This window comes from Triturus cristatus, chromosome 11 (assembly GCF_964204655.1).
Source record: "Triturus cristatus chromosome 11, aTriCri1.1, whole genome shotgun sequence".
Classification (NCBI taxonomy): Eukaryota; Metazoa; Chordata; class Amphibia; order Caudata; family Salamandridae; genus Triturus; species Triturus cristatus.
Window position 1 is genome coordinate 584004345 of NC_140594.1, and position 25834 is coordinate 584030178.

Genomic DNA, 25834 nt, shown 5'->3' on the forward strand with positions numbered 1-25834 from the left:
GGTGGCCGGCTAGTACGGTGATCGAGAATTTCATGTTCAGCTGCGTTCCAGTCAGTGTATGCTCACAGTGTGTGGCTGTAGTCCAGGTAGTCGAGGGAGCAGGCAGAAACTGGTGCGGCAGTGACACCTGGTGGACAAACAGAAATAGGCCTTGACTGAATCCTGTTATTGCATGTTCATGGAGTCCAGTAGTACCCAGGTAGTACTTCCACTAGAACTACAAGTACAAGCTAAGATTTAAATGTAAGTTACCACTGCTCCGACACCACTACATAAACATGCATCTTCATAGACCCCAACACCAAACATATCCCCAAACCAAAACAAAATAAAATTAGATTTAACTAATGTGATTAACGTTAACACAACCATAACTGTAACCGGAACCCTAAATGAAATGAAATGAAATTAATATGCTTAACCTAATCCTAAATCTAACTCCAACTCTACTCAAATTATTTTTATTTCAATTTAATAAAAAACGAAACCTATCCTACCAATAATTCTAAAACGTCTTTAATATTAAATGAATAACCTTAACATAATTATAGTACTAACCCCAACTCTCATCATAGTCTTAAAGTATTTACATTTCAATTAGTTTCAATAAAACTAACCTTAACCTAACCTCTAATGCAAAGCCTAACCCTAAAAATAATCCTTAATTAATTAACATTAAAGTAAATTGCCCCTAAAACCTTCTTTGAATTAAATTGAATTAAATCAACTCTAGATTAATTTATATGCAATTGAATTGCCTAATTTGACGTATCAGCGTACTCAGCAGTGGTAAATCCAGGGTAGTGCCTCTGATGTAATTGACCCCCTGTTGTGGATCGGAGGTAGTAGGGGTACACATCAGAGTATGGCTTTGACTGAGCTCCTGCATTAGGCCTTCAGTCTACTTAGTCAAGGCAGTTTCATTTTGTTTCTGTCTTCGCAATAGTGGAGCATGGAAAAAACAAGATATTTTAGAATGACTTCTGCATCCCAATAGATGTGTCGACAAACAGTTAGAAGTTCTAAAGGTGATGTAGAAGTGATGGTAGTTGTAGAATCTGGCAAAGGGATAGAGGTATCCAAAGTACAGGTGTAAGTACAGCTAGACTGTGGAGACATGGAAGTGCCAATTGATGGTTGCAAGTAAGGGAGGCACTATGCAGTAGGAGCAGAGAAATAGAAGCGCTACCCATGCGACAGACGTTTTGGCAAGGAATATCACTACTGACACAGGGGTGTAGTGAAGGGAAGAGGATCAGAAGGAGCTTGATCCATGGCCACTTTCTGCACTGATAGTGTGCAACAGCATCCCTTGTCATTACCTAAGAAACCCTCTGGAGTGAAGAGGTAAGAGAGCGAATGGGGTTCAGCCACAGAAGGACAGTGCAGAAGGAGGGTGGTAAACAAATTTAAGGGACTGCTGGAAGCACTGGGCCCTCCCAGAAGATTGAGGTAGGAATCTTAGTGGCACTAAATATCATGGATACAATATTGTAGGACAAAATATTGAAAGGTAAGTACCTAATTCCACATATATGCACCTAGTTAGTATATGTATGTATATATATATATATATATATATATATATATATATATATATATATATAGAGAGAGAGAGAGAGAGAGAGAGAGAGAGAGAGAGAGAGAGAGAGTTATAGTTAGGTTCAGATGTTACTCACACAAAACTGTAGAAATTCAGCAGTTATAGTTATCTCAAGTAAGTACAACTCAGGCCCTAAGGTAGCTATAACTTTTAACCTACCATGCACAGTTTTCTGATCAACAATTTAACAATGATGTCATAGAAGATGAGTGATGTAATATGTGGGGTAATTAGCAGTACATGGCGAGGGTGTGAGTTATAGTTACCTTAGGACGCACGTTATAGTTACTTGAGATAACTATAACTTCTGAATTCCTATGGTTTTGTGTGTGGAAATTCTGAACCTAACTATAATGTCCCTGTAACCTTTAGTTTTTCCGGTGAATTTCTAATGTTTTACAAAAAATTGTTTCCTAACTATAACATCCCTTTAACCTTTGTTTTTCAGTGTATTTATATGTTTTTTAATGCTATTTCCTAACTATAACATCCCTGTAACCTGGGTGTGTATGGGTGGATGTGTGAGTGATTGTGTGGGTGTGTGAGTAGGTGGTGGGTGTTTGAGGGCATGTGCGAGTGGCTGTGTGGGTCTCTGAGTGAGTGGGTGTGGGATTGGCTGTGTGAGTGGCTGTGTGAATGGTTTTGAGGTTCTGTGAGTAGGTGTGTGAGTGGCTGTATGGGTGTGTGCGCGGGTGTGTGAATGGGTGTGTGAGTGGTTTTGAGTGTCTGAGTGGGCGTATGAGTGGCTGTATGGGTGTGTGGGTAGGTATATGAGTGGTTGTGTAAGTGGGTGTGTGAGTGAGGTGTATGGATCTGTGAGTGAGTGTATTTATTTTTTAATTGACATCTGGATACGCAGATCCACCTGAAACCGGGAGGATCCACGGAGGATCCGTGGATCCTCGCGTGGTTAAAAAAAAAAAAGGGCCTTGGACAATTTCTTCCCATGAGGGGTCCCTCACAGACCCCTTCATAGTCCCATGGGGTCAAGGTACTTCTACTGACCCCTTCTATCACTTTTTACCTTAATTTTCCCTGCTGGGAACAGAGTCCCGATGAACAAAATGGCAGCCTCAGCTTTCCTCTCAGGTTTCGGCCAGCCAATCACGGCATTGCTGTTGGCGCATGGATTTGTGAATCCAAGGAGGATCCACGGACATACGCATCCATAGGTATACAAATTTGGATTTGAGTTAATAATTCTAGAACTACTGAATGGATTTACACCAAATCACAAACAAGGTCACTTTCTGGACCAAGATCTACCTTTCTACTGAATGTGGTGTTATTCCATTCAGTGGTTCGGGCTGTAGTCGTGTCTAAAATACAGATGGGAAATAACATGGAAAATACACCTTTTCTGACCCCTCCCCTTTTTCTCAGCCCCCGCATGATGAATCACCTTGAAACGTTCCACGTGCAACTAGAATCTGCAGCATACTTTTTGGGGAACTTTTCGTGAAGATTCGTCAAATGACACCAAAGATATAGGCAGGTCAAATAAACGCTTTTCTTATGGATATATATATATATATATATATATATATATATATATATATATATATATATATATATATATATATATTATCTACTGGCGGTCGCCAGTAGATAGTTATAGTTAGGACCGTGTTTCCATAGGAAATCTCAAAATTCTATTTTGAATAACTTTGGCGCCGGTTGACGAATCTTCGCGAAATTTTCAAAACTAATGGGGCGCCCCGCTCAGCGCCTACCCTGAAAGTCTCGGGGTGATTTGTCAAGCGGGGGCCGAGAAAAAGGGGGGGTCCCAAAACACGTTTTCCCCATGCATTTTTCCATAGGACCTTTAGTCGCAGCTACAGCCCGAACGGCTGAACAGAATTACGTGAAATTTGTCAGAGAGGTAGCCATAAGGTCAAGGAAGTGCCTTTTGAAGGTCTTGTGTAAATGTGTTCAGTATTTCCTGAGAAAATAGCATTTAAAACCATATCAATATCTGTACGCGCGCACCGTGCACGCACCCTGCCGTGAGCGAGCGCAATTCTGATTGGTTGTTAGAGGTCAGTAAACATTCGAATCGGTCGAAATCAGGAAGTGTCGGCCGCCATTTTGTCTCTCGCAGTCTGAGGCAGTGAAAAACAAAGGTGGAGAACGTGAAAAGGGGGCAGGGTAGGGAGTTCCTGACCCCCTAGCCTTTGTCAGGGGGTCACTGAAGGACCCCCAAGGCTGAAAAAAACATGTATTTTTTTTTCGAAAAAGCGCGGGGTGCGCGCACCTTGCGCGCACGGCACGATCAACGTATTGTGGGTGCTCGGTGCGCGAAGCGCACCGAGTGCCCACAGCGCGCGCACGGTGCGCGCACAGTGTGAAAAACCTGAAAACAAAAAATATTAATAAATACATAACTTAGCATTTAAAAAAACGTACAAATTCACTGGAAAAAACCATAGGTTTCACACACGTTATAGTTAGGAATTAGCATTCAAAAAACCTTGCAAATTCACTTAAAAAACCATAGGTTTCACACATGTTATAGTTAGCTGGACATTTCCCTCGTAAAAAACCAATGAAATTCCCCCGTTATAGTTAGTGCAGGCAACTATAACTCACGCGACCGCAATCCTCTGCTGATGACGTCAGATATTACATCACTGATTACATATGTATCTTTCTGAAAAATAATTATTTGTAATATATGTATAGATAAAGATTAATGGAAGAAGACATGGGTAAATAGGTGTCTAAATACAGTGATGTAATAGCTGACGTCATCAGCAGAGGATTGCGGTCGCGTGAGTTATAGTTGCCTGCACTAACTATAACGGGGGAATTTCATTGGTTTTTTACGAGGGAAATGTCTAGCTAACTATAACGTGTGAAACCTATGGTTTTTTAAGTGAATATATATATATATATATCATAAAGGTGCATACATATGGAGTTAAGAATAGTACATTTATACTTCCTCTATAAGCACTTATCTTTTGATATTTTGTCCCTCGATATTCTGTCCATGATATTAGTTTATTACGACATTGCTAGCCTCGATGTTCCACAGTACAATCAGTCCATTACTACTCCATATAGTCCAGATAATGGCCTAAAGGTAAGGGATTACTAGATAGGCAATACCATCTGGGACGCCTAGCTCTAGATACAGTGGCATCTCCAAAGGCCTTCTAATTCCGTTGGTCGATATTGCTGAAATTATTCCAGCACATGCACTATTTGATCTTGCAGTCCAGAAAGTCCTCTGAGTCCTTAAATTGGGATCATAACATTAGAATAAGTAGCTATGGTTAGACAAGCAAGACCTAGATAGGAATGAAAAGCAGTGGATTGCGAAGACAGAGCTCTGATGTGAAGGGAGTTCAAGGACGTTTCTGATCAAATGAGTCTACAAACCAGAAAGAAAGGTGCAGCAGGTCCTGGGAGCCGGCGTCTGGATGGTGCCTATGGGAAAGAGGCTGAGGAGGACGACATGGGCCAGCGATGTTACACAAATAATTAAAATAGATTGAACAAACTTGGTGAGTCTTCCTGTAGTGCAGAACATTAGGTGATAGGAGGTATTAGATAGTGTTTGGTCAATGGATGGGAGGGTGGTGGGCCTTGGTTAAGGGATATTTGTGGGCTGGAGAATGCACTAGATGATTGGCAGTCAAGAGTTGGGGTGTGGTAGGTCTCCAAGAAGGGAGATGTAGTGGGTGTGAGGACACAATAGATGGTGACTGGTCAAGGGATGGATGTGTGGTGAGCTTCTCTAAAAGGTCAGGGGTTTCATCCAGAATGTTTCCCCATTGGGTGGTATAGTTTAAAGTGACACAAAGGAATTTCTCTGCACCCCTTCCATCAGGTCTATACAACACCCTTGCAATATGGCAGAACCTATTCTTGGAGGCTGGAAGATGCTGACCCAAAGCCAGTGATTCTGCCAAATCTGAGTGATCTATGGGTGTGTAATGTGATAACTGAAAAGCACTGCGGGCCATGCCCAGAATGCTTTTATTTCTATGAGTACAAATTCAAGACTAAATCAGAAAAAAGTCACACCTGCTCACAGTAAAATCTGTGTAAATTAGGCCTTAAATATTTAAAAGAAAGCCAGCCATGCACATGTACACTCACTAAGGGCAGCCCATTATCTGGAGCTGGAACTTCCTTTGGGGAAGTTGAACAATGAAGCAGGCCTGGTTCTCTCCTCTTCCAGCCTTACAATGCAGAGGGGAGACAGTGTTTTGGGGGTACAGTTTGAGGGCCCGATACTGTAGTGGCCCCTAATATAGTGTAGTTCAGTCAGCTCAATAAAAAGCAGCAAGCTTATGGCTAAAGTGTCTCTTTCAATGAGCAGGGTCAGTATGGCCACCCCACTTCCACTTTACATTATTAATGTGTTTATTATTCTTTTTGAGCGCAGGCTCCACCCTTCTGGCTCTTGGAGTGTTTAATAAGAAACATAACAATGAGAAGTCATTTCATCAACAAACAAAAGAATTGTTGATACTAACTCCAACTAAAGTCAACAAACCATCATCTCTAATACTTAATAACTTAACATCAGAACACACTTTGGGCAGGACCTAATAACATTTTTCTGTGGTTTTGGGCAAATCAAAAGAATAAGCATTAATACTGTCTTAAGCAAGGACCGTCTTTCCTTGTCTAAGATAGTCTTATGAATTTGGTTTGAATGTGTCAGTGTTACAGACCCATTAGATGAATGGGAGTCCATATCATAGGAAAGGCAGCATTGGAGAATGGGGATTTTGGGGTGTAGGGTGGAACTGGCTCAAGAAGCGCAAGGAGCATGGTTATAAGGTGGCCATGAATGGGAGGCCACAGCTGTGTGCAAGAACCAGGAGAAAGAGTTGAAGTGTCCTTCCTGGATTCCCATTTCATCACCCTTTTCATCATTCAGTCCATCATATTCCCTCCACCAATGACTCAGAAGTCCACATCCTTTACTCCTCCAATGGCAGAGGCCTTTGGTGTTCTGGAGTGGTCTCACACACATTCCTCTTACACTCTTCTGATGACCATGCCTTAAAGACCTCCTTACAACTTTCACTTGCTAAAAGCCCCAGAATCTTCAAACTGTATTTAAAGTCAGACATAAAGCATTGTAGTCCTAATTACTACTTATAGCCCTGGATACTTACCAGCTTTGTCTTCATATGATCAGTGGTTGTGACTTATAGAAAAGCATATTCCTCTATCCAAACTCAGTGCCCCCTGGGTGTGGTTCACAGTAAAATGCAATGATGCCCAACACCTGTCAAAACTGCACAACCCAAAATGCTAGTCTTTAACTCAGACTACCTTCTCACACCAGGACTTAAAGCTGGCATTCAAAGGTCTCTCCTTAACAAAGCAGCCCAGGGTTCAGCAGCAGGAATGATGCTTCTTTTCTGTTTCATTTTCCCATGGTATCTGACTTCCAGCAAAGCTGATTGTGGAGACGGATACCTTCGGAAGCCGAGTGCGGATCAAGGGTGCCGAGAGTGAAAAATACATCTGTATGAGCAAGAAGGGCAAGCTGATCGGCAAGGTGAGTGAGCAGACGACTATGAATTCCCTTGTGCGTTGTAGTACCGTCTTGGCTGTTTTGTGTAAATCCTGAACTGGTGCCATGGAGAGGGACTCAATAGGTAGATTCCGCCATATAGTGCACTATAAAAGTGTAGATTCTCTTCATCTATCCTTGAAAGTCACAATCCAGTTTATGAGGACTGACCAAACCTGTCCAATTCAAACTAAATAGAACACATGTACATCTGGAAAACTGGGAGACTTTGAAACTAACAAGACTAACCCTGTTGCAGAGGGCTTCTGTTTGTGTTGAGAAATATCAAAGTACAATAAAAGCATGCAAGGTATATAAAAGGTCTTATTATCCAACAGCTAAAGGCTCATTTAGACATTTTCTCGCTCACATTCATTTCTCCTTCCCCATTCCCACAATCCCTACCTTCAATTCATAACAACCCAAACCTTTACCTACTACCCGTGCTTCCAAAAATGCATCATAATTTCTTACCAGAAAGAAAAATAGTTCTGCTTTAATTCGACAAGCGAGTATTCCTTCTCACCACAAAAATAATTCTTTAAAAATCCAGAGAGAGGTTTGGAGCTCAGAAATTGTTCAAGCTGAGCCTGATCCTTGGTTCCAATCATTAATTGCTATGGTCCCAACGTAGATGAGCCACATTTCTTCACTACACTATGGGGCAAAATACTCACCATTGGGTCGACATATATACTATGAGGAGGGGATTTCAACACTGCCTTGGCACTCACTCTTGAAAGATCGCACCCGGTGCCACAACACCACACCACAACACAGGTGCAGATGGTAGGAATCATAGCAGACAACTACTTGATGGATGCATGGAGAAACCTACACCCCACCATTAGAGAAGGTACATGTTATTCTGCGGTGCATTCAACGTGGTCCAGATTGGATTATTGGATAATTTCTAGGGGAATGGGTCAATAGGTGGAACAGGTTGAACAGCTAGCTAGGACATACTTCGATCACCCTCCAATAAAAATGGTATTAGCTCTCCCGGGGGGAGGGGTGCCATATAGCAATTGGAGACTTAATCCAACAGCCTTGCTAGACACTGCATTTCAGGTTGAAATAGGACAAGAAATTCAAGTTTTTTTAATGTAATATAGATTCTGTGGCGAAAATTACTATGGTATGGGAAGCCTTCAGAATTACCATGAGGGGTCTCTGCATCTCCAACGGGGGAGGCATATTGCGAGACATCCGGAATTAACTAGAAAAGTTGGATGTCCAAACTAAAATGCTAGAATAGGAAATAACTTCACCTACTGCTGGAGGAGCTAGAGAAAGGCTGCCCTTAGAGATACAATTACTGAATACAAAGACACAGCGGAGAGAGAGAATGCAAGTTTACGGGTAAATACTTTGAGGCCCAAAACTATGGAGAAGGGGATTGCCCTAGCGGACTATATCAGACAACCCAGGCTCTCCAATTATGTGACTGAAATTTATGATGCTGAGGGGACGCTCCATAGGAGTTCCACAGACCATTTGTGCATTTTCAAGAAATATTATTCTACATTGTACACCTCACAAAGAAAGCAACCCCTCGACCTTCTTCCATATTTAGAGGATGTTTCACTTGGCTGGTTGGGAGATTCCCAACGAGAGTTCCTGGCTACAGATCTTGAGGCAGGCAAAATATTCACGGTCATTATGCAAATGAAGTCAGGATGAGCCCCCGGCTTGGACTGACTCCCAGTTGAGTTCTATAAGACTTATGCAGTACATTTTGTCCCAATTTTTAAAAAAGTGTTTGAGGAGGCAAGTGGGGAAGGCATACTGCCATTAACCATGAGAGAGGCCATGATAACCTCGCTGCGCAAGCCAGCAGAACACTGCAAAACTTACAGACCACTCTCTTTAATCAACTGTCACACCAAGATCTTGGCCAAGGTTCTCTCCTAAAGGCTAAATCTCTTGGTCGGTAACCTGGCGTTGCCAGGTCAAGCTGGTTTTATACCGGGACGGGCGACATCTCATAACCTCCGATCGCTGTTCGCAATCATACAGGACATTGACCCAGAATTAGATGCAGCAGCAGTTTTTCTAGATGCCACTAAGGCGTTTGATTCTGTGGAATGGGACTATCTTGCGGGCCTGCTCCGACGTATGGGACTTCCCCCAGGATTTCTTAAATGGATAGAACTATTATACCAGCAGCCCCTAGCTACTGTCCTCCTTAATTGCTCCCGTTCATCACTGTTCAAAATCAGCAGAGGTACGAGGCAAGGCTGACCTCTATCTTTGCTATTATTTGCTCTCGCCATAGTGCCGTTGGCATACAGATTGAGGCAACATCATAAGGAACGTGTGCTCGCATATCCCACTAGGCATATCCTCATATCGTTCTATGCAGATGAAATAACCCTACAGATAAGAGATCCACAATAGAACTTGAACCCATTATTATGTGAATTCATCAAGTTTGGAGAACTCTCCGGAATACATATTAACTGGAGTATATCGCAAATATTCCCTCTCACCAATAAGGTTATTCCCCATGCATTAGATTATCCTTTGGAATGGAGCACTACGGAGGTTAAATATCTGGGCATCAAGATTACCAGAGAAAAAATCGAAATCATGCGTATAAACTACGGCAGAACTTTAGATGCCCTGACAGATTCCGTCACTCGTTGGATAGCTCTGCCGTTATCCATGGCAAGGAGATTGTCAATAATAACAATGGTGGTACTGCCCAAAATGCTTTACCTGTTCACAAATATTCCTTATAGTCCCGGGAAATCATATTTCATAGCCTTGAAGACATAAATGATTTGACTGGTATGAGGAGGCAGGTAACCCAGGCTAAGATGGGAAGTGTTGACACTCCCTTTTTTGCAAGGAGGATTCGAAGTACCTGACCTAGAGCTATATTATCTGTGTGCTCAGGCACATTACGCAACATACTGGTTCCATCCACCCCCATTCGTGCCACATCAAGCAGTCGAAATGGGATATATGGACCCCAGTCCCCTTTCCGGGCTCATTGCCGTACAGCCTAAACAGCGAGACGCTGACCCCACAACGGTGTCATGCACTACCACTGCATGGACACAACTCGCCCATAAACTAGATATCCCAATGCTATATTCACCCTGATGACCTATAAAGTACCACCCGGAGCTGAAAGTTACCTATGAAGGGATCTGTAGGCAAGTCCTAGATAAAATTTGGGTTCAGACATGGGGAGACCTGTATGATTACGGGATATTCCTATCTAAAGAACAGTTCTTTCGGGATAATACACCCACAGCGATGGAGCTATTCATGTACTTGAGACAGGCAAAGTGTCAGGGCTGCCATCCCAGAATTCCCACAAGAGTCTCAGGTCTTCCCGCCATTACATGAGATATTGCAATCAGAACCACCTGGACATGTTACCTCTCTTATATATCACAGCACACAAACAGCATATAAGCCACCCCAGACACCATCACACACACAATGGGAAGCAGAACTAGGCTTGACACTTACGGACCAGCAATGGGAATATTGCTGCAAACAACTTGGTGTAGCCAATAGTAGGTTACGAATGATCCATTATAAGTTCTTACATCACCTATATTACACTCTGGTTAAATTACACAAATTCTATTTAAGGGACAATAACAGGTGCGAACGGTGCAAAAAAGAGAGCACTGGGTTTCTTCACCCTGCTTGGGAATGCCCCGACATTAACGAGTACTGGCACCAGGTATTCGCAGCATTGTCACAAATGGTGACATCTCCAATCCAGATAGCCCCGATTACAGCCATTATAGGCTACACTAAAGAAGTAAAAACACCACATAAGAAATATTTGGCGTTGGGGCTATTGATCGCCAAATGAAAGGTTGCCTGTAAATGGGGAAGAGGTAGGGCTCCCAAATTTAAAGAATGGATACAAGATTTGATATTATGGCAAGAACAATTACTTATGTATGCAGAACTAGTCCCACCCACTTCTAGACCAAGGGATATATGGGAACCCCTGAAGGCTTACCTCCTTGCTAAATCAGACGATACATAGACTCTTGCAGACGGGTGAGGTGAGGAACGACATTGGAGATAGCTTGTAAAATTAAGTGCACTATCCCTATGTGAGCACTTTGTTTACATGGGCCAGGTATTTCAAGAGTTACCAGTTCATAAGAACCCAGGGCAGGATAGTTGCAATTAAGATGCACTGTGGTGTGATGCCGTTACTTGTCTGTACTGTAATTCATAATATTTATCAGATAATCAGAACACATTTTTTATTACAATGCTTTTAGATATAAAACAATGTACTAGGAAGATGTATACATGTTTTGACTGTAATGCAAAAAAATGTGAATGTCATGTTATAAAATGCTGAATAAATAAAATGTAAAAAAGAAAATAAGCTGAGCCTGATCCTCCTCAGGGTTCATTCCACTTCACTGGCAGTTCTTTTTTTCTGCTGAAGTTTTATATGGTGTGAACTTGATCCGAAATCAGGTATCAGAGGGCTTTACATGCGCACCAGATGCGTTACATGAGGACACATTAATTTTTGTTGGGCACAGGGAGATTAAGTGATTTGCCCAGAATCACAGGATGTTGAGGGTTGTTTGAGACTTCGAACCCTGTTCCCCAGATCTGAGGTCGACCATCCTAGCCGTTAGGCTACATCCTCTCCCCAGTTCTTCACTCAAGAAATCACAGATACCTACTATAATTTATGATAAACCAGCTTCTCTTAGTCTTTTTAGCACTGCATGAATAGCTGATGCCTTAGTAGCTGTGTCACGTCTCTGTTAACCCGCTGTGTGGATTCTTGGCTATGAATAGATGACATGAGCCCAGTAGATCCTCATAAAGACATAGCACATAGACCATTAGTCAGAGAAGATTTGAGAAGCTGCATCAATCTTTCTATCACAAGGGGTCTTGTTCCAACAGAGCTGACCCTTACCCCAAGCAGGCTGTATTAACCAGTCCATTTAAAGACCTATATCTGATGTCCCATATTAGAACTGCCATAGCTTTTCTTAAACACAGTGACACACTTGACCCAGTATAGGCAGACTTCAGACTATTTATTTGAGGCATCGTTTAGCAAAATGTGTTGATGCATGCTAGTATTTTCCAAAAATATTCCTAATGGAATATCAGTGTAACCAGTAGCAAAAAAATGTTAGCGAACATAAAAATAAATAAGCATTGGCAAAGCCAATAGGTATGACTTTGGTAGTTAGCCTTTTGGTTATGTCAGTGCTTGCCTTCTTTTGAAGTGGGTTTTGTAAAACTTTATTGTGTGGGAGCTGCTGGGCCCTCATCATTATAACAAGCATTAGCAAAAGTAAAAATATTTTTGGTCTCAAAAACCAAGCATTGCGCCAGTAGTTCCCGTCACTGAACAAAAGTACTTTGTGTGCTAATATGCTCCTTGTAAAAGAGTAGAATGCTGCCCCTCACAGTCAAGCCAGCTGGTATATGGAGAGAGGGATAGAATTTTAATTAAAAAAATATCAGACCTAAATAGTGACCCAATTTTGAAAGAAAGTCACAAAAGTACACCCATGCTATATGTCCTTGCAGGAGTGCAGATTTATGGCTTTCATGAATGCACGAGAATTTAAAGAAGTAGTCAGGAACTTGTACTCCTACAAAATATTTGTAAACTGCATTTTAGCAATGGCAAATAATCATGTGTAGATTTTCTCATGGGAAAATCTGTTGTGCTGTAAAAAGTTCACTTTCTCACTGACCCCTTTTTTCCCCAACCCTGGAAGAGGTTTTACCTCTGCCCTGGTCAGGAGTACATTTCCAATCTTTATGTGGGAAAATATTGGAGACAAGCTGATGAAAGCCCATAAAACATGCAAGTTAGGAGCTTTGCACAGACTCAAAACAGCATTCCAAACACAGGGAACTATTGCTTACCGCTACCTCCAGCCCCAGTACGTAGATCTGTGAAAAAGTAGCAAAACAAGGTGATTGCTAGTATTCAAACCCTACTACGGTATAAGCTCTAGCATAATCAGAGAGGCTATTATCAGAGCTCTTAAGTAATGAGATTGCTGCCATAATTTGTCGCCGTACTACATGGCACCAAAGGGACAATAAGATTTTGTTACAGGACAAGTAGTTTTATGAAGCAACCTGTCCCACGGACAAGTAAATATTTTATTTAATTCCACACCTAAGTACTGCTGGGAGAAAGTCACACATTTATTCTGTGTGTACTAATGAAGAAAAGGGTTTGCAATTGGTGTTTTTAAATAATAGTTCAATGTATTGTAGAGTTTAATAGGTGTGGACAATGATGTTTCTAAAAGCATTTAATTGCTGTCTATTTTAACTGGCCTGTTCATTGCCTGTGATGCTGTTATGCCACTGTGGTAACTGAAGTTAGTAGTTGTGTTGGGTGAGCTATGATATCCATCAACTGGTTAATGGGGCTGTGTTGGTTATTCTGATTAATGTCTTTGTTCATTAGTTGCCATGTGAAGTGCATAAGCTGCCAGTGTGACAAATAAAACACCTTTGTAACTGTCCCATTTCTCTCCTTGTAGCCCAATGGCAAGGGTCGGGATTGCATTTTCACCGAGATTGTGCTGGAGAACAACTACACTGCCTTCCAGAGCGCACGCTACAATGGATGGTATATGGCCTTCACCCGCAGGGGACGTCCACGGAAGGCGTCACGCAGCCGACAGAATCAGCGGGAAGCACACTTTATCAAGCGCCTCTACCGGGGACAGAGGCCTTTCCCGAACCAGGCAGAGCACCAGCAATTCGAGGTGGTTGGATTCCCACCCACCAGGCGGACCAAGCGTACCCGCAGCCGGCGCCCAATGACGTAAAGCAGGTGCTGGACACAGACTCTGCCCGCTGGCCTCCAGATTGTCTAAAAAAAGAGGATTTATTTTTCTATTATAATCTTGTTAGATAAAGAAGAAACAATTTTGTAAAGAATTGAATAGGGTTTTTTGTATGTAAAGATCCCACTTCTGAGTGCTGTGCGTAGTCTCTGGTTTATGGATTTTGTTCTGGAGAATAGCCGCATTTCACTTCCTGAAAATTCCCTGCAGGTAAGAGACAGGGCCTGCAGATGCTGGTAGCCACCCCAAAGCCAGCATCACTATTATATACATTATCTACAGCACCTCCTGCTCGAACATATGTGGTTGCATGATCTGGGAGCCCCAACAATGTAACTTTACAATGCTCCCTGGAGTGCCTTCTTCTGGTTAAGCTTTGGACAGCAGGAACCATGAGCTTCCAGGCAGGCACTGTCCCTGTGTTATTCCTATGTTGACCCTGGCTCCAAGAGTGGAGAAACAACTTTATCAAAGGGAATCTTTTCTACCCCACAGGATATCCGTTTATGATTTTGTCCTCAGTTTGAACAGCAAACTGCAATTTCTCTGCCTGTCCAGCACTGTGGGAACATGTGACAAACTCACCAAAATGGCCTTTTTTGAAGCACTTTGCGAAGCGCGCCTGTTGAAGCAGATTTCTTCAGCCTGCCCATCCGGATATATAAGGAGGGGTATATGTATTCTATGTGGCCCTGCTATCTCTGCCAAAGCCCTCCAAACCAACCTATCTGAAACATCTTTGAGATGCTCCCCTTAACTGCTTTCCCCTTTACCTGCTCTCAAGCCTCCAAAGACACTGTACAACCTGATTGTGATGGCTCGGCTCACACGCGATGAGGCCCGGGAGCTGGATTTGTACAAAGTTATGGTTAAAATAAAAGCTTGTGTTTTGATCTGCTGCTATTTTGTCTTTGGGGAGTTGAAAAGGCTTCCCAAGGAAGGAGTGGGTGGTGAAGATTGATGGGATGTCTGTAACCAGGTAGGACCAAATGTAAACAGAGAACAGGTGGGCCTCTGCACAGTGGTGTGGAAAGTCACATTTTCATATTTTTACCACAGAGCAAGTTGATTGTTGCAAAGCGCCCATTGCACCCTGGAACACTGTCACAAAGATCTGTTAATAGCTACACACTCTAAAATAGTATGAGGCAAGGTTTTCTTCAGTATGGGAGGACTTGAGGACCCTGTTAAGTCTTCTTCAGTTGAGTCTATGGTCGTGTTCACATTAACCTCAGGTAGGTAAAAAGTAACTTTTTCAAGCCTTCAATCTGCTAATTTTTTTGTTGACTGAGCTAATTAGAAGCCTGCATAGGAATGAGAGAACTAGGAGAAACATAGTATAATTTAATAGAATTAAAAATAAAGTGATGGAAAACCCAGTGTATGCATTTCCATCCATAACTGTTTTGTATACTTATTGAGTTGCCCGAAGTGGGATAAGAATACCCAGACGTGGGTGCTGTACCCACTGTGTCACTGGAACGAAGCTGTACCCAGCTGATGAGCCCATAACTAGGACAAAAACAGTCCTGGGTTGCTTGTGTCCCGATTCAGGGGGTACCTGGTTTGGCAGTTCAGGCTGGACTGTTCCTATTAGAGTAGGGTCAAGCCTAATTTGCATATAGCTGTGCCCAAACTCAGGTGGCATGGTGTGCAAAATAACGATGCATTGGGATGCAGTTCCGAGTGAATACCAGTCGCTGAGATTAATTCAAGCAGTCCATCCATCATTGATTTGTATACTTATTGTGTCACCCTAAGTAGAACGGGTGTGCCCAGATGTGGGTTCCGTGCACACTGTCTCACTGGAACCAAGCTGCACCCAGCTGATGAGCCCCCAATTAGGGCAAAACCTGCCCTGGGTTGCTTGTGTTCCAGTTCAGGGAGTACCTGTCTTGGAAGTTCAGGCTAGACTGTTCCTATTGGAGCAGGGTCTAGACTGATTTGCATATAGCTGTGTCCAAATTGAGGTGCCATGGTGTGCAAATTAATGATGGATTTGGATGTGGCCCTGAGTGATTGCCAGTGGATGAGATTTATTCAAGTATTCCATCCCTTGCTGTTTTGTATGCTTATTCAGTTTAACCTGTGTAAGCAGTGTTTCAGTTATACACAAAGTAGTGTTTCCATTAACCTAGGAAGCAGCTCTTCAATTAAACATGTTTACAGTCATAAAATGCCTGACCCCTTCCTAAATTAGGAGTCGGAAAGCGAAAGACGTCTACGCATGTATTTGTTTCAGTACAAGACTTAGCTGTGCGGCGTCTGTCATATTTGTTGTACTTACTGGAACCCTTCTTTTTATTCAAGGAAGCTGTAGTCTCCTAATGTGTAAGCAAGTGAAAAATCATTCAAACTAGCAACAATCATAACTATGCACAGCAGCACTGGCACTGCATACCATGGCCAAATGTAGCCCTATCCGCCTGAGGAAATGCTGAGGTGAGACCCAGAAGTTATGCAGTTATTGAACATGTTTATGAATAAATACAAACCGTTTTTATAAGCTTCCATCAGCCCACTTTGTTATGTATATTACAGGAAATGAAAGGAAATATGTCTGTCATTGGCTACCAGCCGATCAGCCATGTATACGCTTGGTTTAGTAAAACGCAATTGTTGGATGAGCTGGCAGGCACTGGCCAATATAAAAAAAAATGGCTAACAAGAAAACTATTTTGTGGTCTCACAAAAAGTACACATTGCCATAATAGTCCCTATTTCTGAAGGCAACTATTTTGCGTACAGATGTGCTTCTTGTTAAAGAGCAAAATGTAGTCACTCACGTTGAAATTAGCCAATGGCTGTAGTTGGTTGACCCACTGTCCTATGCCGTATGGTGTAGTGGGTGGGAAAAAAAAGTGACGGACACAACAGCATTCAAATCAATGAGGAGGGCTGGCTGAAAACCAAAGTATGTTAGGTATATGTTAGTCAACTAAGGTAAGCAATGGTGTAAATTGTAGTCTCACACTTCTGATTCTTCTCGATGCAATATGTCAGCCACTTCCAATTTCAGTCATAAAATGTCAGCTTCCTCTGAGGTGGTGCAGTTTCTGGTAGCTCACTTTTGGGTATAGCAGATACAACAGGAATACTAATGTTCTTAGGTTTATGCAGAACTTGGAGCCTCCATCTTTCTTTTTATAGCATTGTGCAATACAGCCTTTGGTAGAATGGGCACCAACTCAACTAATCTTTTTTTATGGACCTTGGAGTAACAAAGAGCAGAGCAGTTCCTGCCAGAATTTAGGTCTGTGATGTACAGGTTACAAATAGATCTCCACAGCAGGTGCATTAACCCAGTGCAGTGTCCTGCCAGCTGTAGAAGGAAGCAGCCCATTATAAAGAAGTAACCTATCCTGGACAGTGTTGGGCAGCTCCCTGGTGTGAGGTAAGACTTTGTTGCTTTACTATTGATTTAGAAATAGAAAGCGTTATGTTGTATTGTTTATGTTTTACTTTGTTGTTTATTTTTCACTTGGGACAACGTCAGTGCAATGGCCAAAAATACCTTTGAGAAGGGTGCTGCCTCCACATTGTCCGCATCCCCCACGTGCAACGCGACAATCCAACACCACAATCCAACAACTAGTAAACTAGGTTATGATCGCAGATACTTGGGTGCATTGTGGGTCTGCGGGACAGCAGAAGGATGCTTGGGTGGGTGGTGGGGTGTTTAGCCTCTTCCCCCACTCCACAATCCAGATACCAGGGACCACAGTGACGGGAAACAGCGCTCCCCCATCCAACTACCAAACACACTGGGCTTAGTGTACACACCTCAGCCTCCACAGCAGACAATGCACGTGCAGACTAAATCTCAATGTGGGGGTAACAACACCCAACCTCCAGACTTAACAACAACACTGGCCCTCTGCACACAGCAGTGCTTAATTTGTAAAATATGAAGTGCAGGTGCTCCCATTTTTTAGGAGACCACACCCACTTCCCTGGCTCCACCCACTTCCACCAATGGCTCCACCCACTTCCTTTATTGGCTCTATCCACATCCACAAGCCCCAACACATCAGAGCCACCTCCTCACTTCTAGAGTTCAGCAAGAAGCTGAAGACCTGGCTCTTCACATAAACACCTTGAGTGCCTCACACCTACAGGTGTGCCCATTGCCCAAGCACCTGGATACCCTCTTGGGTGATTAGTGCGCTATGCAAATCAATATAATATAATATAAAATATGGAAAATCTATAACAACAACTTATAAGTCAACTTGAATTACAGAATATGAGTAAAGGTCAAAATGCAGCCTTAGGAAAGGTAATATAAGGACGTGAGGCAGCTTCCCACCTTAAAGAGAATGTGCTTGTACAGTGCTGCTTGAAAGAAAGAGAGTGATGAAGGAAAAAATACATTAAGGAAGGCAACAATAAATGCAGGCAGGAAGGGGAGTACTGGTCTTGAGTGAGGAAATAAATGAGTAATGGATGAAAGGAGGAAAAAAAAGAAATTGTGGAAGAAATGAAGGATAGAGGGAAAAAGGAAGCAAACTATGTGTGATGGATGACTAGAAAGAAGAAAGGAAAATGAAAAAAAAAGCAGAAGGCAGTGTTAAGGATAAGAAAGAAAGAAATTAAAGAAAGGATGAAAGGAGCAGGAAAAAAAATTAAGGAACGAAAGGAGGGAGAAGGAAGAAATGCACCAAGTGTAGTGATTGAATAAAAGATCTCAGGTCCCCTTGAGCCAAGTTGTACTATCAACCTTTATATTATGCTTTGTACACCCCCACGTCCTGGCCAGTGAGCCTGTGTTGCTTAAACAGGTGCCTCTCACAGGGACATGCTAAAAGCATGAATACTCATACGTGCTGCTAGCCTGCTGATCCCGTACAAGAAATAGGTATGTTGTTATATTACATTAATAATATCTCTTTCAATAACATTCCCATGACTGGAATGTCTCTCCATTCCTCTGGAGTGCCCGTGAACTTCCATCCACAACACTAGCCTGTTCCTCCCATTTCAAGAGGAATCATTTCTTTCATTAAGCATGCTTTTTCAAGCACAGTCCTCTCCTCTCCCTATTTTGAAAATAAATTGCATTCCAAGCAGATTCTCACATAATAGTGCCTGTGACAATGCTAGCTACCGCAGGGCTGACTCACAGTATAAAAATGACAACAGGAAAATGCTGCTACAAGAAATAATTAAGACGCTTGCACTTCTACACTGCATTAAATTTAAGTCTAGAATGCCAGTAATATAGCTCAGTATGTTAGTGCCTAGTACCAAAGATTTGAATACAACATAAGATTCTTTCATTCTATGACTTAATTTTGAAGTCAATAAAATGACCAGCTCGTGCTCCTTGGCTCAATGACAGCCTCATGACAGAGCTGCAAATGGAACGTCATCATTAACTACAATAAACACAATCGGAGCTACCCAAAGTCTATCGATCCGGCCTGTGGTGGTCTGAGCGGCTCATCTCACTGGGAGTCGCGCCTGCGATGGATGATTGCTGGCATATTTCACTGAAACATGCCCCAGGCAGATAAACCTCATCGGATTTGAGGCAAGCCCATAGCTGGTGCAATAAAGTGGAAACTTTAGGCAGTATGGCAAATTACCTTGATGACAGGTTAATGACATCGAAATTAATCAGCTCTTGTTAAAGATAAACCCACAAAGGTTCACTTGAACTGGCAGGCTTTCCAGAAAACCGAGCAGCAAAAGTAACATCAATAAAACGGAATATGGCAAAGTGTCAAATCTACAGTGACTGCCTGAAAAAGAAAAAACAAGCCCGGGAGTTGTGTGCGCGTCTATTTCATGAAATAGGACATTATCCTGACGTACTTCCTTCCTTATGACCAAGTGTCAGCTCCACATATGCAAAGCTGTACTGTCAAGTGTTATATGTGCTGACTTGGCCCTGGGTCCGGCGCACTCTCATGAAATAAAGAGCCTTGCAGGGTGTTTAAAAAGTCCACGCTGTGATGAGCTTTCCTGTGTGCTGCAAGCTCTTGTTGCTGGACAATCAGTGATAACACTTCTCCCCTGCATGGCTGCATCTCCCTGCTCCTCTCTTGACATATGGTCTGGGACTACCGAATTTCCCCCTCCCCCCTGCGCATAAACACATTTTAATGAGGGACATGAGAGGTAATTACTTTTTGGAGGCGGGGGTCGTACAACCCCCGGCCGTATTTATTAAAATATGAAAACAAAATAAAAATTTTGAAATAAACAATATTTACACAAATTATACGCAGAAACATAACACAACATTTGATTACAATTCATATGCACAGATTTCAGATGGCTAACCTGAACATATCTCTAATACATAGTTCTCCTATCCGAATCTAACATAATGATCATAATCATACATTAATTACTTTCTGCGTATCCTATTTGGGCCTACGGCAAGGTCACTAACTGGTGTCAGATCCTTATCAATTTACCACGCCTCCCCGTAGGGTTGCGCATGCGCAGAGGGCCCGCTTACCGAGAGGGTACTTCCCCCCCAGTTACCCCCATACGTTCCCTGAACTCCATGCAAATTTGGGGGGTCTTGCACTCTGCGCCATTTAGTGACGTCCATGCCAGTGCGGGGTGGCCAACCAGCCTAAAAGAAAGCGTGACTCCCCCCTTTCCCCGCACCCATCCAGCCAACCGGATGTACCGCCCCTGGAGTTATAGGAGAGACCCCTTGTCCCTCCCCCTGGGCGACCCCATCCGAGAATGACGCCGCCCCCTAAGGACCTTAAATTTACTGCTCACTAGTCATGACCTTACCGCCTGACCAAGGAATAGCAATAAATACGACGATTGATGACCTGCAAACGGGAAAAAACTCCTAAGGAAGAAAACCACACCGTCAATTTCAATCACCATTAACCACATTGCAACAGGGGATGGAGGGTGCGTAACAAAGCGTGAGCAGCCTCCTAGGGCTGCGTCCGGATGCTGGGAGAGCGCGGGACAAAGAGACCGAGTCCCGTGCTCCCCGGCCTTTTATCACAGCACTGGGGGCAGACCAGTTCTAACTGGCCTGCCCCCAGCACCCCCCCCCCGACCCGGAAGCATCTTGACCGCTTCCGGGCCAAGGGGGTCGCCGTCGCGAGACAATCCCGGATGTTGCGCCCACCGCGTCATGGTGACGCGGTGGAACGCGCCGGCCGGGTGCACAGGCGAGGGGGGGGAGGGGGTCAGTGCCCCGCCATATCTGCGGCGGGGCCGATCCCGGCCCCGCCTTTCTCTATGGTCTGGGACTACCGAATTTCCCCCTCCCCCCTGCGCATAAACACATTTTAATGAGGGACATGAGAGGTAATTACTTTTTGGAGGCGGGGGTCGTACAACCCCCGGCCGTATTTATTAAAATATGAAAACAAAATAAAAATTTTGAAATAAACAATATTTACACAAATTATACGCAGAAACATAACACGACATTTGATTACAATTCATATGCAGAGATTTCAGATGGCTAACCTTAACATATCTCTAATACATAGTTCTCCTATCCGAATCTAACATAATGATCATAATCATACATTAATTACTTTCTGCGTATCCTATTTGGGCCTACGGCAAGGTCACTAACTGCTGTCAGATCCTTATCAATTTACCACGCCTCCCCGTAGGGTTGCGCATGCGCAGAGGGCCCGCTTACCGAGAGGGTACTTCCCCCCCCGGTTACCCCCATACGTTCCCTGAACTCCATGCAAATTTGGGGGGTCTTGCACTCTGCGCCATTTAGTGACGTCCATGCCAGTGCGGGGTGGCCAACCAGCCTAAAAGAAAGCATGACTCCCCCCTTTCCCTGCACCCATCCAGCCAACCGGCTGTACCGCCCCTGGAGTTATAGGAGAGACCCCTTGTCCCTCCCCTGGGCGACCCCATCCGAGAATGACGCCGCCCCCTAAGGACCTTAAATTTACTGCTCACTAGTCATGACCTTACCGCCACAGGCCAGCATAGTTGCCCGACTATCTGCCCCCCCCCCCAACCTATCCCTCAGAAAGGTCATGCCCCCTTTTTCAGACCCTCTAGCCAGGCTATGAAATGCCCTAACATTATGTCATTACCTAACCTAGTCAAGTGGACCCCGTCTTTTAAGAAGCACGGTTCCCCCCTGAAACACCCATGTGCAATGCTCTGTAATTTAGGAGATCTGAACAGTTTCCCTATTTTATTGTTGACCCTCTTTACCGAGTGGTTCAACGCTCGCACAGAGTCACCCCCCCTCCATTTAAATCTGGGTATCATGTGCGACCAAACTATGTAGCAACCCTGCACGCCTTGGCTAACCAACCAATCTCAGAGATAATGTTCTCAAACAAGACCCTCCTGCCCAACGTCACCAAGTCATTGCCCCCCAGATGTAAAATAACGATTGTGGGAGGGGGACTGTGTCTCTTCAAAAGATCAATCATAAAGCCCCTAAACTGACTAAGGCAAAGGCCCCCTTTTCCATGGAAGGATATCGTGAAACCCCCCTGCTCTGCTCTTTTCACGTAGTTACCTGAAAGGAAAACAGATTTCATACGCCGTACATATGAATGCTCCACAATCCACACATTACGTGCCCCCGTGACCTGTAGCTTTGACCATTGTTGAGGAGAGTCTTGCTGGTGAGACAATGGCAGTTCCCCTCCTGCGTGACAGGTTTGAGAAACTGTGAAGAAAACGACAAACAAGGCAAGCATCAGTACACAATCATATTGTGTATTCATAACATGTGCAGCCGCACATAATGCTTATAACTATTGGAAACCCATCGTCCAATCCTCTGTACATTACCTAGCCGTTCCCTCAGTGGCAGCCCCTATCCTGAAAGAATACGTCCCAAAAACCTTTGGATCCATGCCCGCCTTGCTGATTGCCATGTCCAATACCTTTTTAAACTGGTACATGGTCAGTGGGGTCCCGTTCGCATGTAATAACAATGAACCACCTAACGCGCTGCTCCTCTGCCTGAGGTAATTTTCAAGGTGCATTACCGGGCAACACGGGTTATTTTGCACCCTATGAAGTACCACCCCTTCTCCCCGAGCTTCCTGATCGGTTTTTGATTTTTTGATGTTTAACAGCAAAATGTCACCTTGTATCTTAACGTGCTCCATTAGGAGCCCACCCTGGCCATCTTTCTTGTTGCGTGCCACCAATTCACCTACCCTGAATGCCCCATAAAAGGCCAATGCAAAGACAGCTTTGAATAATAATGTCTCCCCAACTGAACTGCACATGACGCCCAATGCCGTCAACAACGCACTCAGCCGCTCCAACCCTATCGGCTGCCTGGTGTCAGGAGCCGCACACTGGATGCGTCGCCACCCCTTCAATGCCTTTCTCACAATGAAACTGTTCGTGGGATCATTTGTGTCTCTGATCTGCGCAAAGAAGGAAACTGCCGCTACATGTCACCTGGCTGCTGCCACAGTGCACCCCTCCCTATGTAGGCTGTCTAAAAACAAGAGGAATGCACCCGACGTATCCCATCTATCCCCCCAGTCCAGGCCCAAAAAAGTACAGTAAGACCAAGCTTTCCTGGTCCTGGGAGCTAGGCTAGCAGCCACGAGGTTCTGTAGCTGGGGGCACCAATCTGCCAAAGTACTTCGGGAAAATGTGCTGATGTTGTCTCTGCGGACGGTAGATGTTCCCTGAAAACCTGCATCTTGAAGCGAGAGAGTGCGTCAGCAGCATTATTCCGCACCCCAGGGACATGTTTAGCCTTAAACTGTACATTCAGCTTCATACATAGCAGCACTATCTCTTTCAACAGGCGAAGAATCATTTTACACCTTGCCGTCTGTTGATTGATGGATTCCACCACTGTCATGTTATCTGACCAGAAGATTACAGACTGATTCTGTAGATCATGGGGCCACACCGTCAATGCAACCCAAATGGGAAATAGTTCCAAAAAACGCGTCTATTTCATGAAATAGGACATTATCCTGACGTACTTCCTTCCTTATGACCAAGTGTCAGCTCCACATATGCAAAGCTGTACTGTCAAGTGTTATATGTGCTGACTTGGCCCTGGGTCCGGCGCACTCTCATGAAATAAAGAGCCTTGCAGGGTGTTTAAAAAGTCCACGCTGTGATGAGCTTTCCTGTGTGCTGCAAGCTCTTGTTGCTGGACAATCAGTGATAACACTTCTCCCCTGCATGGCTGCATCTCCCTGCTCCTCTCTTGACATATGGTCTGGGACTACCGAATTTCCCCCTCCCCCCGGCGCATAAACACATTTTAATGAGGGACATGAGAGGTAATTACTTTTTGGAGGCGGGGGTCGTACAACCCCCGGCCGTATTTATTAAAATATGAAAACAAAATAAAAATTTTGAAATAAACAATATTTACACAAATTATACGCAGAAACATAACACAACATTTGATTACAATTCATATGCACAGATTTCAGATGGCTAACCTGAACATATCTCTAATACATAGTTCTCCTATCCGAATCTAACATAATGATCATAATCATACATTAATTACTTTCTGCGTATCCTATTTGGGCCTACGGCAAGGTCACTAACTGGTGTCAGATCCTTATCAATTTACCACGCCTCCCCGTAGGGTTGCGCATGCGCAGAGGGCCCGCTTACTGAGAGGGTACTTCCCCCCCAGTTACCCCCATACGTTCCCTGAACTCCATGCAAATTTGGGGGGTCTTGCACTCTGCGCCATTTAGTGACGTCCATGCCAGTGCGGGGTGGCCAACCAGCCTAAAAGAAAGCGTGACTCCCCCCTTTCCCCGCACCCATCCAGCCAACCGGATGTACCGCCCCTGGAGTTATAGGAGAGACCCCTTGTCCCTCCCCCTGGGCGACCCCATCCGAGAATGACGCCGCCCCCTAAGGACCTTAAATTTACTGCTCACTAGTCATGACCTTACCGCCTGACCAAGGAATAGCAATAAATACGACGATTGATGACCTGCAAACGGGAAAAAACTCCTAAGGAAGAAAACCACACCGTCAATTTCAATCACCATTAACCACATTGCAACAGGGGATAGAGGGTGCGTAACAAAGCGTGAGCAGCCTCCTAGGGCTGCGTCCGGATGCTGGGAGAGCGCGGGACAAAGCGACCGAGTCCCATGCTCCCCGGCCTTTTATCACAGCACTGGGGGCAGACCAGTTCTAACTGGCCTGCCCCCAGCACCCCCCCCGACCCGGAAGCGTCTTGACCGCTTCCGGGCCAAGGGGGTCGCCGTCGCGAGACAATCCCGGATGTTGCGCCCACCGCGTCAAGGTGACGCGGTGGAACGCGCCGGCCGGGTGCACAGGCGAGGGGGGGAGGGGGTCGGTGCCCCGCCATATCTGCGGCGGGGCCGATCCCGGCCCCGCCTTTCTCTATGGTCTGGGACTACCGAATTTCCCCCTCCCCCCTGCGCATAAACACATTTTAATGAGGGACATGAGAGGTAATTACTTTTTGGAGGCGGGGGTCGTACAACCCCCGGCCGTATTTATTAAAATATGAAAACAAAATAAAAAATTTGAAATAAACAATATTTACACAAATTATACGCAGAAACATAACACGACATTTGATTACAATTCATATGCAGAGATTTCAGATGGCTAACCTTAACATATCTCTAATACATAGTTCTCCTATCCGAATCTAACATAATGATCATAATCATACATTAATTACTTTCTGCGTATCCTATTTGGGCCTACGGCAAGGTCACTAACTGCTGTCAGATCCTTATCAATTTACCACGCCTCCCCGTAGGGTTGCGCATGCGCAGAGGGCCCGCTTACCGAGAGGGTACTTCCCCCCCCGGTTACCCCCATACGTTCCCTGAACTCCATGCAAATTTGGGGGGTCTTGCACTCTGCGCCATTTAGTGACGTCCA

General features: G+C 44.2%; 1 protein-coding gene across 4 annotated transcripts in view; it reads left to right on the forward strand.

Moving 5' to 3' along the window:
• Positions 1-14877, forward strand: part of FGF17 (fibroblast growth factor 17) — a 122530-nt gene extending 107653 nt beyond the window's left edge. For all 4 annotated transcript variants that reach the window (XM_085636158.1, XM_085636159.1, XM_085636160.1 and 1 more), the window contains 2 exons: positions 7024-7130; positions 13676-14877. In XM_085636158.1, coding sequence (XP_085492284.1) covers positions 7024-7130; positions 13676-13966 — 398 coding nt within the window. In that variant the 3' untranslated portion in view covers positions 13967-14877. The remainder of the gene's footprint in view (positions 1-7023; positions 7131-13675) is intronic.
• Positions 14878-25834: the final 10957 nt, after the last annotated feature.